This window comes from Vanellus vanellus (assembly GCF_965231255.1).
Source record: "Vanellus vanellus genome assembly, chromosome: 6".
Classification (NCBI taxonomy): Eukaryota; Metazoa; Chordata; class Aves; order Charadriiformes; family Charadriidae; genus Vanellus; species Vanellus vanellus.
Genome location: NC_138911.1, coordinates 4768834 through 4786673, shown reverse-complemented (window position 1 = coordinate 4786673; position 17840 = coordinate 4768834). Strand labels below are relative to the sequence as shown.

Here is a 17840-nt window from a genome sequence, read left to right as displayed (position 1 = left end):
ACATACAATTAGCATTTTATATAAAACATAGGGTTTCTCAACTACTTTTAAGTAAACTGCACATTTCCAAGACACATACAGCCCTTTGTTTTCCACGTGATGTACTGATTTTACACCCTTCCTGTCTTCCGAGTTTGAGTATGATCTTTATTCTTACTGAATACTCTAACACATTTCATCCACATACACATTCTTACAACATGAAATCAATTATGACAAATCATACCGCCATACATTTTGGATTTTCACTGAGTGTCCTAATTATCATCTTCCTTAAAACACAGCTTAGCCCCATGACTTGATTTATACACTGCCTGCCAGTAGGAGAGAACAAAAAAAAGACAACCGGAAGTCCAGACTTTGGACCTGCAAGTCCTACATGTCCAGTCAGCAGTAACCAAAGAAGATCTTTTCCTTCGTCTTTCCTACCCTTCCATATTTGTACAATCATAGGCATTTTTTTATGGGGAAAGACGTTTTACTCGGGCATGTAGCAATAGGACGAGGAGGAACGGCTTTAAACCAGAAGAGGGCAGGTTTAGATTGAACATTAGGAAGAAGTTTTTCACTGTGAGGGTGGTGAGGCACTGGCACAGGTTGCCCAGAGAGGTTGTTGAGGCCCCATCCCTGGAGGTGTTCAAGGCCAGGCTGGACGTGGCCTTGGGCAACCTGGGCTGGTGGGAGGTGTCCCTGCCTATGGCAGGGGGGTTGGAACTTGATGATCTTCAAGGTCCTTTCCAACCCTAAACCATTCTATGATTCTATTCTATTTTTTGAAGGCATCACGCCATGCTGCTGAAGACAGTGGTGCAGTTCCCATGTTTACTTCAGGTTTATGCCACCTTGGATGTTTATTTTGCTTAAGGCTCTCAGAACAAAAACCACTGCAAGTTCAGAATTGCAATTAAGCATCACCATCCACATTGCAGCCCGTTCTGAAGAACTAAAAACAAAACTAGAAGACCAGAAAACCCATTTCTTCTGGTAACAGGACAGTGCTCTACTGGACACTTTTCTTCCCAATGTTGCCTGTTCTTCCACTTTACTGCCTAACTTTTATGAAGTCCTTGAATAAGTGCCAGAGTGAAGACGACTGCTTTGTGAGCCATATTATTTTTAGTAAGCTTTGCAAAACAGCCGAAAAGGCCACCAGCTCCAGTTGCATCAGGCAGAGATGGTTTTAAGCCAAAATCACAGAACGGAACCTGAGTTTTCTTTCTTTATTCGTATTCTTGCAGTTTTAAAAATAGAATATGTACAGTTAATAAAAATTCTTTTCAGATGTTTTTAACTGAAAATGAGTTGTTTTCATGGTATTTTAAAATGTGACCTCTAGGACATATCTTAAGACTAGTTACCAGCAAGAGTTACAAAGTGACATTTTTACGGATCAGCTCTTCATTTATTTCTTCCTGCCTAAAATGCCCACCCCACCTACAATGCCTGCCAAACAAGCGCAAGAAGTACAGCTGGGAGACACCCCTTCGCATGAGAAATACGGTGAAATTCTCACCGTCCTTTCCCTGACCTTTCCACTCTGGCACCGTTGGTTCTCCCCCCCCCCAATTCATTATAGCATTTCTGTAAGTTACATAAACCGTCAATGGTACTGAATCAAGTCATTTATTACCTATACCGAAGCGTTTTGCTCAGTGTGCTGTGCTCATCTGTAGTGTAATTTAGAATGTAATTTCACAGGCTGCTGCCTCACCTGTAGGGGTGCCATCTGGAAAGAGAATTATACCTGACGCCTTTTCCCCGCGATGCTGTGGGGCACTCTTGCTTCTGCCCCCAAGAACGTTCGAGGGTTGGTTTGGTTTTGTTTTGTTTTTTTTCTTAAGCATGTATTTACATCCTCAAAATTAATTACTGCAAAGAGATCTCTAGGATACAAATCTGTGAGCCGCATATTAATAATTCAATCTTGCTAGTGGCTGAAAAGTAAGACACATAAAAGGTGACAGGTTCTCTGTTAAAGACAATCGGAATACATGGCACATCTTAAATGCTAAGTTGTCATACTATGTGTTTTCTACTAAAAAGCTGTCCGTTTCTTTCTCAAAATGAACACAGAGTTCCTTATTTTTATATTTTTGAAGTTGAAGGAAATAGCTGTTCTCTAACACCCCCCCAGCCATACACACAGATTTAGACAGGAACAGGACTACACAGCACTACGGAGTTATTCCATTCGAGCATCAGTCCTATGCATGTCTGTCCAAGAAATCAGCTATCAAAAATGCACGAGCCCACTGAAAAGTGTGAATCCAGAGAAATACGAACATCACTACATTTCTTAAACATCCTTTATATCTGTATTTTGCGTTTGTAACAGAATTATAAAAGGCTCGCAAAACTTTGATGGCTGACTATCCTGCATTGTTAAATTTCCCTCTATTGTTCAAATACATCACAGCACTCTTAATATTTATTTTCATTTTAATTCAAAGCTACATAACATTTTGATCAATTGGTAAAATATTTTTAAGTACAGGAAGTTCTTTTAACACTAGTGTTTCAGTATTCATCATGATATTCTTCATGGAGAAAAAGAGATTAAGCTCTTCAAAAGCGTCAAGACACAAGAACAACACTGAATTCTAAAGTATATCTCATTGTGTGGAGAACACTAAAGAAAAACGCTTTGTTTAAAACACAAATCACTTCAGATTAAAAATGTCTCTTCATGTACATTTCCCTTATCTGTTCCTACCAAATACCTTAGTGGAACTTGGTTTTGCCTTCACTTATTTTCTACTTATTGGTGAAAGCCGTATATATTTCGAAAAGTGGTATTAGCATGTTTACAATAGCAAGAATTAGCAGATTTTTTTAGTACAGTAGAAAAAACATGCAAGGACAGAACCAAGATGAAATATTTAAGAACTAAGACGAAATATAACAGCTTGAATAAGTGTTGTGATTCCCCTCTGTCTTCCATTAAAGATCTATTTTATTATTTTCTGTAACATAACTGAACCTGGGCTGGTACTCCAGATTCAGTAGAGCCCAACACTGAATATTTAATCAGATGACAGGCAGCTATCAAATCACTGGCCCAGAGAGTGGACTTTTTTTTTTTTTTAAACATCCATATCAGTATAAAAAAAAATGGATTATTTTCTTAAACTGAAGTTTCTAACTACAAGGTTTCCATTGGACGCAGAGTCAAACACGTTACAGAGGGTACTTAACACAGATTGAACAACAGATTCCGATTTATGAAATAAAATGTAATCTTGCATTAACAAATGCACAAAACTGATGCAGCCCACTCAATTTTGTGAAAAATGACTTTTTATTTGACAAAATTCCCCCAAAACCTGTGGCGCATTTAAATGAGAAGCAGCAGCTTCATGTAAACTCTTCTGCATGCTCCGCTGCAGCACCATTTCCCTGACGCCAACTCAGCCCTCATGCTGATCTCAGGTATGATTTAATTTTAAGAAAAAGGAAATAATTCATTACTGGCAGAGCAAGCCCATACATTTCAAAACCACAGCTTGACTTCGTTACTACGTGCACCCTGTTGTGTCCTTAAATACGAGATGAGCGAGAACACCAAATGGGAAGATGTGAAGAGCTGAAAAGTGATACTCATTATTGGTGTTGGCAAAAAAAATAAAAAATAAAAAATAAAAAATAAAATTCATGCAAGGAAATACAATTCCTTTATAAAAACCATTTTGCTGTAAAGAAACTAAAACATTCAGCTACTTAGTATGCTCTTTACACAGCATTATTAAAAACACAAAAAAGGAAAGCTCAATTCTTAGGTAAAATTATAAATTATTATTGTGTTAAACAAATAGAACACTTGTATTAACACACCTCCAAACACTAGCAAAACCAATAGAGAACACTAAGATTACAGAAAGACTAGCAAGTGTTAAAAAAGCACCAGCACTGCATGCAAAAGGAGGGAGGAGAGAAAAGATGGTTTCTAGTATTTCAGACATGCTCACTTCCCAGTCCTTTCCCCAGATCCTGAATACCTCCCATTCACAGCCCATCCTGACAGCACTTCAAAATTATCTAACACACAAAAACAGGGAAGAAAAAAAAAAAAAAAAAAAAAAAAAGACATCAGCTACCTGAGAAATGATACGATTAAGAGACAAGAGTAGTGGATTCTACCCTTGGTTTATTTTGAGAGTTCATCTCGTTCCCAGTTTTTCCTTGTGTGAAACTCTATTGCATATTCAGCGTCATAAAGCACTGCACAAACCAGCAATTTATGAGAACGCACTGTACTCTAACACTGCATCTCAGACAATCGTCTCTCACAGCCAGACCCCTTACAAACAACAAATGCAGATATTTTTCAAGCAAATAAAACTCTCAACCTCCAGCTTTATAGTCTTAGCTAGAGAAAGGAAGTAAAAGCATACAGAGAGAAAAAAAAATCTGCACGCAGATGCAGCTGGGTAAGAACATTCCAGAAAAGCATTACATACGTTTCGTTTCTTTCTACACTCATTCTTTCAATAAGCAGCCTATGAAATTTACAATTACCAAAATCCGTGTGCGCAATAACACACCCACCTTTGGATGTCGGTAGTACAGCATTCAATTTAACCAAAAATGAGCTTCAGCACTTTGCAGAGCATCTCTCATTTCAAACTTACATAACGTATGTAAAATTATTCTAATTACAATAAAACAACACTGTTTCTTAAAACTCAGTAGCTCTGGGGAGAATGCATAAATGTGATCCTGACTGAGAGCAAGCCTACAGTGTATACAGCTCCCAAGTACTTTCCCACCACCCGTACAAACAGAAGCACATTCAAGTCAAAATTCAAAACTTCAGATGAAATTTGAGCATTTGCAAACCATTTTCAGGTCAAGTCACTAACTGACAAGGGTTTTCCTTCATTACACCAAGGTGCAAATAAATCACTGATGTGTGTTCAGAAACGATTTGCATGAGATTACCATTAGGCAGCGTAGACAGACACTCCATTAGTTGTACCTTTGCTTAGAAACATAATCTGTGTATGTCTACAGTTTGAATAAGAAGATAAGGTCGGACCAGATGATCCTTGAGGTCCCTTCCAACCTGTTATTCTATGATAAGAGATTTGTTTCTAGATGCCCTATGGTACAGCAGACAAGTAAAAAAATTAGAGAGGCTGGTACCTGTAACCACTAACAATCACAGAATCACAGAATGGTTTGGGTTGGAAGGGACCTTAAAGATCATCGAGTTCCAACCCCCCTGTCACGGGCAGGGACAGTAACTTAGAGTTTCACAAATTAAGGCTTTCAAAAATGTCACGCATCAGAGCTCCACAAAACCCAGCAGGATGGTGCATCAGAAGCTTACTGTCCTATTATAGAGTATCAAACAATCGTGGATGGAGAAACCTCTACAAAAAAACAAGGCCAGCAGTGAGATCTTATATAAAATTCAGCAAATAACCTTTCTCCAAGAACTGGAAGACTATCTCCTTATAGGATCAGTTTGGTTAGCAGAACAGGCCATTACTTGCCCGTTCTTGTGTTCTTTCTTAAGGCAACATGGTTTATTGGGTGAAGTGGCTCTTCAGCCCATCTGCTTTCCCCTTGTGCTCCTGGGTCACAGCACACAAGTCCTTACATCAGGCTGCATACTTCACCGATGTTTTGCTAAAAGGAACGCATCGCTATCTTCAGAGCGAAATAGTCAAAATATGTGGCTTTATCTGGGTCTTCAGTAGTCCAACAGGCCCTTTAATCTTCAGCAATCTGCCTTTTGGACACCATCAGAACAGACATCGGACGGTCTGATGAGCTTTCTCAATGGTTTGCATAGTGGTTTTAGTCAAACACAATCACACAGACGCTCTGCTTATGGTCTGATTTTAACAATGTCAAACATGCATACTTCAGATGCCACAAACAATGCATTTAGTCTTTACATTAAAGGATCACTGCTAATTTCTTTCATAAGCTTAAATAAAACCACTGAAGTTGCTGATCACCCAGCCTCTAAACCTGGAATGTGACAAAACCGTATCCAGATGAATTTACAACTGAAATATATTCTTTTGGAAGACGACAAAATCATCTGAAATATAATTTGGCTCTATATACATATACACACACTCACAAACCCTTACCCACTGAGTAGTACTTAAGATGCTTCTCCCATTTCTGCGTATTTTAAGGGAACAAATTTAAAAATTTAAGAGAAGTAGGAATAGCGAGCAGTTTGCGGAAGTCACAGGTCACTTACACAATTAAGAGAATGAACAGAAGCCATTACATTGGAGATGCTCATAATGCAACACTGTACCTCTTAAAATAAACTGTTTTATGTGCCATCTTTCTCAGAAAGCCTGTTCTAGAAATATTTCTGGGAGATACAGCATTTTTCCTCTCTCCAGCCTCCATTCTGTTGCTTCACACTTGTTTTTAACTTTCCGATGCTCCATACATAGCTCTATAAAAGCTCATAGTGTACTGGTCTTAAGCTCTGTTCTGTACCAAGGAAAACAAAGCTATAGCTGCACATAAGGGTTTGATGTTTACTAGTTGAAAAGCAGCTTGTTTTCTAAATAGAACAGCAACTTTTCATATTTTTGTTACAAAAAAAAAACCAAACACTGTTCCCCTTTGAATTTTCCTGCTAGTCCATACAGATTCTCTAAATAAAGAGCTGAAAACTGACGTGTATTGGATGCCTTTTTGCTCTTAGGCTTTGCATTTCCAACATTTTCAAGCACTTACACCTACATATTAACAAAAGATTTCACACTGGTCAGTATCATGTAGGGAAGGAAAAGAAAAAGCAAATTCACACAGGAAAGCCAGACAAAGGGGAATCTTCATTTGCATCTAGGCAACATAATGCTCCTTTCTGGACAGCGTTGGAACAGTGTGTACGCCGTCCAGCTATCAATCTTACTTCCACGGCATTGTTCTCTTTATCTCTATATTGCAGCAACCTATAAAAATGCTAAAATTCCTAAATATTTGGAATACCGAATTAAGTGAAATGCACATGGCTATATAATTATGACATTAAAAGGTAAATTAGCACACAAATGGGAAACATGGAACATTTAATACGTCGTTTCTGTACAAGAGCTGCTTTTTGAAATCCTTTACTTCACCTTAGAGGCACTAATTTACACCATGACTTAAGCTCTTAAGTGCCCCAAGTTCCTTTTAAAAACCAAATCTTGGGCTCTGGAATAAGAAATGTGATTTTGGGAACATTATTCTTGGTGCACATATTAGGCAACTGATCAGAAGTTTCCCTGAAAGAACTATAATTAGTAATTATTTCTAGTGAAGTCACTATACTGTCAGAAATCACCAACCATAACACACTATTTTTAAACTACTAGTTTAAGCCAATGCCTCAAACCTTCCTTGAAACTAATGACCTCAACACTAAATTAAGCTCATTCTTCAAATAACGTTCCATTATAGCAGTGGAGGAAAAGTTTTTGCAGATTTCCAGCTCACTTAAATATGTAATATTAAAAAAAAAAAACCAAGCAAAACACAGAAAACCCAAACCAATTTATTTCCACCTTTACCTGGAAACCAGTTAGATACATATGGATCCATAGTGAACATGTGACCTCTCTCCCAAAGGCATGTGTATATAGCAGAACAGCCAGTTTGTCTGCTTTGGTTTTTTGTTTATTTTTCCACAAAAAAAAAAAAAAAAAATCGAGGAACTTTGAATATAAGTTTTCATTATTGATCTTAAATTTGAAGGACAAAAGAATTTTTCTTTAAGTCCAAACAGTAGCAACTAGCATGAAGAAAATCTGTATTTAGAAGCGGTTTTTGAAGGTCTGCAATATGAGGAGACCGAATAGTCCACAAAAAAAAGTCACAAGGGGTGTCTCCTACCACATTTTTGCTAAGGAACAAACTTACTCAGTCGCTACAAAGTTCTGCCGGGCACTGGGTCTTGTCACAGATTTCGTTATTAGGACCACTGGCAGGTAGCAAGCACGACTGTGTCGCCAGGGTGATGACAACAGTCATCGGCCAGCACATGCAAGGCAGGTAACAGGCGAACAGCTGAAATCCAACAGATTCCAGGAAATCTCATTTACAGCCTGAATACTGCGTTTCCTGTCAGCCGTCATCTTTATTATGTACTTTTAAAATCAGTTATTTTACTCTTATACTAAAACACTGCCATGAACAGTAAAGCTGTTTTCAAGCTCTCTCCCCATTTGCAGATTTCCCAGCGCGTATTCTCCTCACCCTTCCCACAAAGTCACCAAAATCTTTAGCCGCCTTTATGGACTAAAAGTGTTTTACTCATCAGAATGATCTGGCTAGATGACCAATACAGTATCTCTTCATTACTTTCACCTGAACAGCTACAACAGTATTCGGGAATACAAAATACTTCTGTAGATTTGCACGCTAACTACATAACAAACTTACTGCTGTATCCAAACCAGCTCAACTGTAGAGAACCTTGACTTGAACGAGCGTGAACAAGAGGGATTAGGAATTGTATCCCAGTACCACATAACCAGGATCGTCATCCCATCTCCCACACTCTCAAAGACACTGTTGCAAGCATGATAAATTTTTGGTTAATAAACAAATAGCATCGCTTTTAAGAATCATTTTTCAAATGAAATAAACCACATTTTTTCCTGAAAATAATTATGTCTTGAAGAGAATATTCATGCACCTTACCATCCATTCAGATATAATTACATCCACTTTTTCCAAAGGCAGATCTACTTCTTCAATTCTTCCTTTGACTAATGTAACGATATTTTCAAGTTTATTTAATCTGCAAGTCACAATATAAACAAATTAGTTTTTATTTCCAATTTATGCTGTCAAGAGAGATATACTGATGTCTATATTTTTGCATGTCTCGCCCCAATAATTGGTTTTTAACTAATCAAAAAAGCATTAAACTGTCATACTTCTCAGTTATATTTCAGAGGGAACGTTTCCGAGTACCCAAAAACCGCAGCAGATTAAGCGCCAGGCAAATATGGCAGACAGTGGATCTGTACACCTCCAACGTGCTGTGCATGCAAGCGTGTAAGCTGCAGAAAGCAGGAAAACGGAGAAAAGGACTATTTAAAATGATGCTCTTCTTTACGTAGAGTCGCTTGTTCCCAATTCTCCTCCTTTGACCCCCGTAGTGTAATTCTACAGCGATTAGAGCCTACTCATCACACTGGGATAGCAATGGAAATTAACTTCCTCACAAAGCTGTTTTGCACGACTTGATTTTTTATTTAACAAAACTAGCTGCAAAGTCACCGAGAACAAACGTTCCCTCTGGATCGGTATTACAGTTATTCCACAATAAAGGCATCCTCCCCACTGTGATTCTGGCCAAAATAGTCTGCAGTTTTAGTAACTGCAGTAATCAGGTATTACCTCATGTGCAAGTAACGGTACAACCGTCCCGTATAAGGAGGAAGGTTCTGTGATGCGACTACAGTTTATGAAACAAAAACCGCACGACAGTGAAATTACTAAATACGTAAATGCTTGAAATTTAGCATTTTTCTTCTCGGCAAACTGTATGTTTTTCTTGCACATACCATTATTATGGTAGCTATTCTTACAGAGGGCAGAATAGTATTCCCACCAAAGAAATTTATCTTTCCACTGCAGTTCTTCTCTCTGCCCCTTCCCTCCCTATCCTGATATCTTACTCTTACAGTCTGTCTGGCTTTCAATGCAGCCTGGTAATCACATTAAAAATTCAATCTAAAAGATAATGGGAGAAAGATCAGAATGAAGGGAGGGAAAGGAAAGGGTCAAAGGGCTACTTGAACATGTGGGCTATTGGAAAGATCAATTAAATACTCTACACACGACAGCATTCTGTTAGAAGAGTAGCAGTTCATCACTAATATCATAGTTAATGCTGTAAACAGAAGTAAAATACGAAGTTCAAAGTGAAAAATAAAATGCTAAAGAGCTCTTACCCACAGCAATATTTTAAGAAGGACAAAGAGATCTAAGGATAACTTCCTAAATGACCACATACGAGGACATGATTTAAAACAAAAGAAAGGAAAGACAATAATTCATTACATACTTGTTTTCAACTCTAAGGTATAAAACCCACCAAAATAATGTCATTTACACACTGCAGGAAAAACTGCTGAGATGCTACTTAGGAAATATACTTTAACTTTCTATTCTAGCGCAACAGCAATGAATGACAAAAATTAAATCATTTACTGCACTAGAAATTTTAGGGGCAGCTATTCTCAGTAAGAAAAAGAGAAGGCAAGCATTTATTACTGTGTAACTTTGGGAAAGGATCAGGCCGCTCATTCCAGTTTACTTACAAACAAGGGTTGCACCGTTTCTAGTAATTAGCGTGCTAGAAATGAACCTTCATTCTAAGAGGGACAAAAGCTCTTGAGCACATACTTTAATCAGAGGTGGAAGCACACTGCAGTAGGCGTTTCTAAGCTACACAGAAGTTTAGTATTCCAATAAATATTTGTTACTCCATTACAAGTTTGTCAGCTTTATTCTTTTAGGAAAAGTAGGTTTAACAAGACAAACATAAATTGTTTTGATGTGAACTGAAAACTTTAATGTGAATTGAACGTTTTATAGCAGAAGGTATCTATAAACGCGTAGCCTTAGTGATGGTTCACTGTGCACTCCAAGTGGCAATTCATCACTCTCCAGAGAGCTTAAGGGTTTTGATTTGTTGTTTTTCCTTAAAGGCTTCCCCTTCTCCTCACCAAAGGTAATATGTGTTGGCTTGGTACTTCTATCATCCTCTAAGTATAAATAACACATAAAGGACTTCTTGTGCACTTGTTGAAAGATATGAACCATCCTAAGTTTGTCATGTAGTACATTAGAAATAACACACCATTTCACATTTGTAACCGCTCTGAAGATGACAATGACTCCTGGGAAAAGTTCTCTTTAGAGAACGAGTTCCTGTGACATAAAAGCGTTTTGGTCGAAGTTGCACCTAATGCTTAAGATGGTGTTTTTCTTAAACAGGATTTTTTTTAATAGAATAATTTTACAGCATCCAAGTGCGCAGTGTTGCACCACCAATGTCTGAAGTAGTAGCTAACCTAAAACTTCTGCACAGACAACCTTACTTCCGTATGATTTAAGCTTGTATAAAAAAAAGTCAATGCCAAATTCCTCAGTATCTACCTTGACTTTCTTTTCCACAGTTGCTCTTACAAAAACAACCAAACCCAAACATGCCTCAGCTATCAACAATACACGTTTTCACTACATTTCTCCCACCTCATGCTAGGAAATACTTTTTAAGTCTTCAGATGCCATTTCTTCATTTTTACATGTACTCAGTGAAACGTGGAGTGGATAAATGAACCATTAGATGGGTTGAAACCTGTCTAGACCATGAAGTTCAAGACGTCAGAGAAGGAGTACAAAGTTTGGCAGCTGGGTACCAGAGGTGTCCCTCAGGGTTCAATACTAGTTCTGATACTAATTAAAACCTTTATTAGTGATCTAATGGGACAGACCACATCCTCCACAAGTCTGTGGATAATGTTGAATTAGAGGGGAGCAGTTGACATACTAGAGGGTAGGGCTACTATTTAGAGGGACCTCAGACTGTAGAAATGGGCTGGCAGGAACCTCAGAGACCCAGATGAAGACCTGCACCTTGGCTGGAATAACCCCATGGAACAGTACAGATTGGTTCCTGCTGGTTAGAAACCGGCTCTGCTTGCTATTCCCACCCGGCCCTGAGGAGGGGCTGGATGAACAAGTTGAACATAAGTCAGCAGTGGGCCCTTATAGCAGCAAGTCAAGGAAAGTGATCTTTCCCCTCAATGTGACACCTGCAAAACTGCATCTGGAGTACGGTGTCCAGGTGTGGGCCCCCACTACAAGACAGACATTGACATGTCCCTTTCACCCTGTATTATTCCGTGACAGTTTACATGGTATGCAACATCTTCGTAGTTCCCCTGAAATCAACTTCTCTCAGTGACTCTACAGACTGTGTGTGTCTGCGTGCATGCTCTAAAAATAGCACTTCTTTTGCCCTCAAACTATAGAAATTATTACAGTGTGACGGTAATCACTTTCCAATGAGCATGAAAGCCAGAGGACAGTAGATTTCTAAAGAAACTAAGGATAACATACACTTATTATTCTCACAAAGAGAGAGTCTCCCTTAAACATACTAACATACAGAGAACCTTACTAGAGAAAGGTTTTCCACAAGTTAAAACTAAAATATGATATAATTATAAAACCTGTTCACCAAAGGAAGCTTTGTATGTCCTAAAACCAGTGAAAGTTAACTGATCCGTGACAAGCTTTTGTTTCAAAACACCACAGCTCCAACACCAAGACCTAAAATATATAGAGATCAACCCAGTAAAAGTTGTTTAATTTTCTATAACAGAAAATTAAATTATAGAAATTAAATAATTATAGAAAAATTCGATATACAAACACATATATTATTGTTTAATTTTCACACAATTAAACAACTTCTACTGAGTTTGTCTACATCAGAACTGTTTCCTTAACTCAAAGTAGTGCAGCCAGGAAAAGTTTCTCGCATCCTCTCGGAATGTGTCTCAACTTTGTTGTCTACAATTTTAAAATTTTATCAGTAGTACCATTTAAAACTTAAGAGTAGAAAATGGAGTGGCAGCAGTCAGCTGGAGCCCCTGCAGCACAGCAGCACTGACCTTATGCTAACATTAGGAGGAAGGTCTGGGAAACACCCTGCCTTATCTACAGCTCTTTTAATTCCCTCTATCAGAGCAGCTAACAACTTGAGTGCACATCAAAACCTATGTTAATTCTTAGGACAAAGAAGGACTTCAGTAAAAGACTTATTGAGTGATAGGTGATCATTAACTTCTAACAGCATCTAAATAACTTTTTACAGCAACATTTAACATGCTTTTCTCAGAACTTTTCCTACCTAATGATGTCCATGGCCTGATAGATGATTTCAGACTGGTCGACTCCGATCACTTTCTTCGCACCTGCTTTGGCAGCAAACATGGAGAGTATTCCAGTTCCACAGCCAACATCCAAAACCACCTGAAACAAATACGATGTTTATTTTGACCTCCATCTATTTCCCTTGCTACAATTTTTCTGCTCGTCTTTCTACATCAGTGAGATATGATATTCTAACAGATGGGACAAATGGCAGCATCAACTCTTACATTCAGAGATATCCAAGTCAAACCACAGTTCTAACTCCACACCCTCTACTACCTTTTACAGACAGACAATGAAGCAGACTATCTCCAGCCACAGATTAGCTCACTCACGTGGGAAACGCTCACAAGCAATTCTTCGGGCAACAACTAAAAAGTTACATGACCAGGAAGAACAGGAAATGAGAGCCTGAGCAACTTTAATCAGCGAATCGCTAACAATTCCCTTTAGTATTGGCACTGAAAAAACATATTCTAACTGCAGTTTCTCATTAAGAGTCTATTCAGAAACATTGTTTCAGAATCCTCTGCTAGAAATAGCCACAGTGCTTAAGGTGACTAAATTTCGAAACGGTGACCGACACAGTTTTAACACCTGGAAATATTTTTCTGACGCTATTCATAACCAAAGACCCCAAAAAATCCAGGAAGGTGGGATCTCTAAGTTTTCATGAAAGAAACAAAAACTTTCAGCGCTACACTTGAAAGAAATACACTCAACATAGCAACAAGACTCATGCAAACGCTGGTTTTAGATGTCTTACATATTAGCTACTGTAGGAAGACTGAAAAGTTTAAAAATGCCAAGCAACTAAGACAATAGTAGCAAACATACTAATAAGTAGAGCTGAGCTGACAGCAGTGCTGCACTTCATAAAGCGGAAATTTTACCAAGTAGCCTTGTTCGGTCCTCAATATCATTAAGAGTATACTTCTGTCAACTGCTGGAAACTTCAACAGCTGAAAAACTAACACTTTTAATCTCGAAAGCGTTGCAGTAGGTTTTTAAGCTATGAGTTTCACATTTAATCTTTTCACAGAAACACAGAATTGTTGAGGTTGAAAAGAACCTCTGGAGATCACAGTCCAAAGCAGGATCAACTAACGCAGGTTACTCAGGACCACGTTCGGATGGCTTCTGAATATCTCTAAGGATGGAAACTCCACAACCTCTCTGGGCAACCCATACCACTGTTCAATTGCCCTCACAGTAAAAAAGTGTTTCCTGATGTTTAAATGCAATTGCCTGGAGTTCGACCCATGCCAACTGCTTTCGTTCTGTCCCAGAACACTGTTGAGAAGAATCTAGATCCTCGTCCTTTACTATCCCCCCTGACCACCAGGCATATATACACACACTGGTAAGATCTACCCTGAGCCTTCTCTTCTCCACACAAAACCACACAGCTCTTTCGGTCTCTCCCTATATCACAGATGCTCCAGTCCCTTCATCACCTTTGCGGTCTTTCACTGGACTCACTCTAGGACTCTCATCTCGCTCTTGCACTAGGCAACCCAGGACTGGGCAAAGCCCTCCAGAAGTCATCTCCCTGGGGCACAAGAGAAGGCGCATCTCTCTTGACCTGTTAGTGAGTGACAAGTCTTCTTCCTAATGAAGCCCAGGAGGCTGGTTGGCTGCCTTTACCACAAGGGTTTGTGTTGCTGGCTCATGGTCAACTTGGTGTTGAGCGCGACGCCCAAATTCTTCTCTGCAAAGTTGCTTTCTAGCAAGTAGGCCCTCAATCTCTGTTGATGCATAGGGTTGTTCTTCCCTCCCCAGCTGTAGGATTTTGCACTGTCCTTTGCACAGGGCCCCCGTTGGCCCATTTCTCCAGCCTATGGAGATCCTTCTGAATGGCAGCATAACTATGTGATGCATCAAGCACTCCTCCCAGTTCTGCATCACCTGCAAATTTGCTGAGGGTGCATTCGGTTGCATTGACCAGATCATCAGTCTCATTGTTAAGACTTCTACTTAATACCGTTAAACTCTACTAACAGTGTTAAAAAAATCTAAGCACTAAACCCCAAAGCATTCTGAAATTTGAAAACCAAAACCTGTTTCCTAAACACTATGTGCAGTCACTCGTATCATGCATAGCATTTAAGCATTAACAGGATCAGAACTGTAAAGACAGACTTCCTTTCCCCTACAAGAGCCCTAAACAAGAGAGTAAGCACAACTTACGAAAACACTTCTAAGCTAACAGGAACACTGAGTCAGAATTACTAGTCATAAAAGTAATTTATTAGAAAGGAAAATTAACTTATTTCACTGTCTCTCCTTCATACAGCATCCAGTGTTCTAAAAGCTGTTCTCACAGCTTTCATGATGCCAATTTTTTCTAAAGGCGGCATCAAATCACTCAGGAATCAATCCCACATGTGAGAATTATAACCTCATTTCACAAAATATTTCAAGGAAATAATGCACCCTACTGACAAACTTTCCAGCTTATGAGCTATTGAGCATTCTTGCTCTGGCACAACAAAAACTTGCACATGCCCTTTTCAATTTCACCTGGCAAACAGTATCAAAGTAAGTACTCGAATGCTCTGCACATTAGGTCTGCTTGCCTTGCATACAGTTCTATACCTTTTGATAACGGATACAGAGCAATGATTCTGAAGCCAACGTGAATAAAGGATAGCCGTTTATCCTTAGCAGCACAGTTTAAGTGAGCTTCTGCTGTGGCACGCCGGGAAGCAATGACTGAAGAGTTGACTGGCACCTGTCTTCATAGAGCAACTTACAATCTGGAATCAGGCTAGGAAACATTAGCGTGATGAAATTTTTTTACAGCATCTTGTGTAGAGGCTGGCCACAGAAGTTGTGGACTGAGTTACTCGTTCCGCTCGGAATTCTTTGCAGTTATGTTCCAATAGGAGTCAATTCTACGACTCATTCACAAGTTACATGTATGTAATGGCTACAGAAATCCCCAGGCTGAAGTCTTCTGGAGACAGAAATAGAAAATAAAAATCAATGTTCTTGCAGCTGCTGAAATCTCATGTCCCCTAACATCATCTATTCTAACACTTTACCCATGGTAGTTAACAAAATTGCTGAGCCATGAAAGCTGGAAGTCAGAGCCAAAAATAAACCTCAGTGAAAGAATGATCTTGATGTACAGTTGCATGAAAGAGAGCAATCACCACAAATTGGAAAAAAATCAAAACAGACACCACTTTGGACAGCTGCCCTGGTCACTTAAAAATCCAGATGGAACTCATCTAGCCTTAGGCAGGGGACAGGGGTGGAGAAAAAGGCACAGGAGAGAAAATATACAAGCTCGAACACATCTGAGAAACAGAAAGACAAGCAGAATGATCACCAATTAGACTAAGGACAAGGGTCTACAGCTAACGCATTCTTGCGGTGATCACATATGGCCTCTCACCAGAGATCTGGAGCAGCTGGACTGGTGATTTGACTATACTGTAATATACTGCAGCATCACATCCTTCTCTGCAGTCTATTCAAAACCAATATTCTTCCAATAAGAGAAAAAAATTACTTCAAATCCAGAAAAACAGGAGGTCAGGTAATTTAGCCAATTAATTCCATCAATGAACTTTTAGTAGGAACAATGTTTAAAGACTCACGTTTCCCCCTCAATGTGTCATTGATGCCTGCCTCAGACTTCTACTCTACAACAAGAGCTAAGCATGGCAATAGTGCTTTTCTAACCAATTATTTTTGCACCAAAAAATACTCTCGCTGTAAAATGGATCACATATCCTTTTTCTGAGTAAGGCCACCTTAACTACTCCTGCTAGGTAATCTAAATTGTCCTATTCTCATCTCAAGTACATCCAACAAGTTGAAAATAAAGGCAGCAAGCAGGATTAATTCAAGTTTTAATAATTCCTTTTGAAAGCTGAGAGAGAACAAATTGCCTGGTTCTGAATAGAGTATGCCTAATAAACAAACATAGATATTCTGCTATCATCTGTCACCATGCAATCACACCTCTTTGGGATACTGCAGATTTGCACCAAAAGATAGTATGACCAATTAAGATCTTTGAACAAGCAACTCTCAACCCACCTCACAGGTGTCCTTTCAGAAACAACAACAACCAAAAAAAAAATCAGTTTTTTCTAGGGAGGAATACCGTATGGGACTTCTAGGAAATACAGTATCAGACGTTTACTCACTTACTTTTTTCTTTTTAAATTGTAATCAAACTTTAAGGGAAAACTGCCTATTTCCTCAAGTTGGAAGTTTCATTCATTAATATGGTTCTGAGAGTATCGTATGAAACATAAATTAAACAAAACACCTTAACATTTCCTTCAGCAGAATTCTGTAACAGATGTCACTTCAAAGCTAGATCTCTGAAAAAAAAAAAATCCCACATACTCTCCATAACAGCATACCAAGTGAAAGCTACATCAGCATTTAGTCAGACACAGAAGTTAAGTGGGGCACTGGTCACCTGGATGGAAGCTGTTGGGAACTCAAAGCAACTGAAAAACTTTCTTTCCATTCAACTTCAACACACTATGAGGGGTTTGGATACACTACGAATTTGAAGTCAAAAAATCGCTGTAAAAACACTGAGTTCAGAAGGCAGTTTGTAGATGTTGCGGTAATAGACAAGCTTTTCTTTAAAAATTGAATGCTTTCACATGAATTAAAACACACAGAATAAGCATGCACATTTTCTAGCAGATTCGTGAACAAGCACATCTACAGCTGGGGTTGAAGCAATGTTGCCTATAACAGTTCATCCGTGTTTTGTTTCAAACGTCACTAATGTGTAGATACAACAGAGGAGATACACAACCAATCCTGAAAAATTACTGTTCCATTAGGACGTACATTCTGTGTAACTTCAGATCAGTCTTAACCTGTGAAAAACTGTAGTTATCAATTTTTGGGGCATCTGTGAAACTAAATTTCTCCCAAGA

At 38.8% G+C, this 17840-nt stretch overlaps 1 protein-coding gene across 1 annotated transcript in view; it reads right to left on the bottom strand.

Moving 5' to 3' along the window:
- PRMT3 (protein arginine methyltransferase 3) overlaps positions 1-17840 on the bottom strand; it is a gene marked incomplete at its 5' end in the record, with an annotated part of 65432 nt that overhangs the window by 34262 nt on the left and 13330 nt on the right. Inside the window, 2 exons of the mRNA XM_082485621.1 lie at positions 8665-8764; positions 12899-13020. Coding sequence (XP_082341747.1) covers positions 8665-8764; positions 12899-13020 — 222 coding nt within the window. The remainder of the gene's footprint in view (positions 1-8664; positions 8765-12898; positions 13021-17840) is intronic.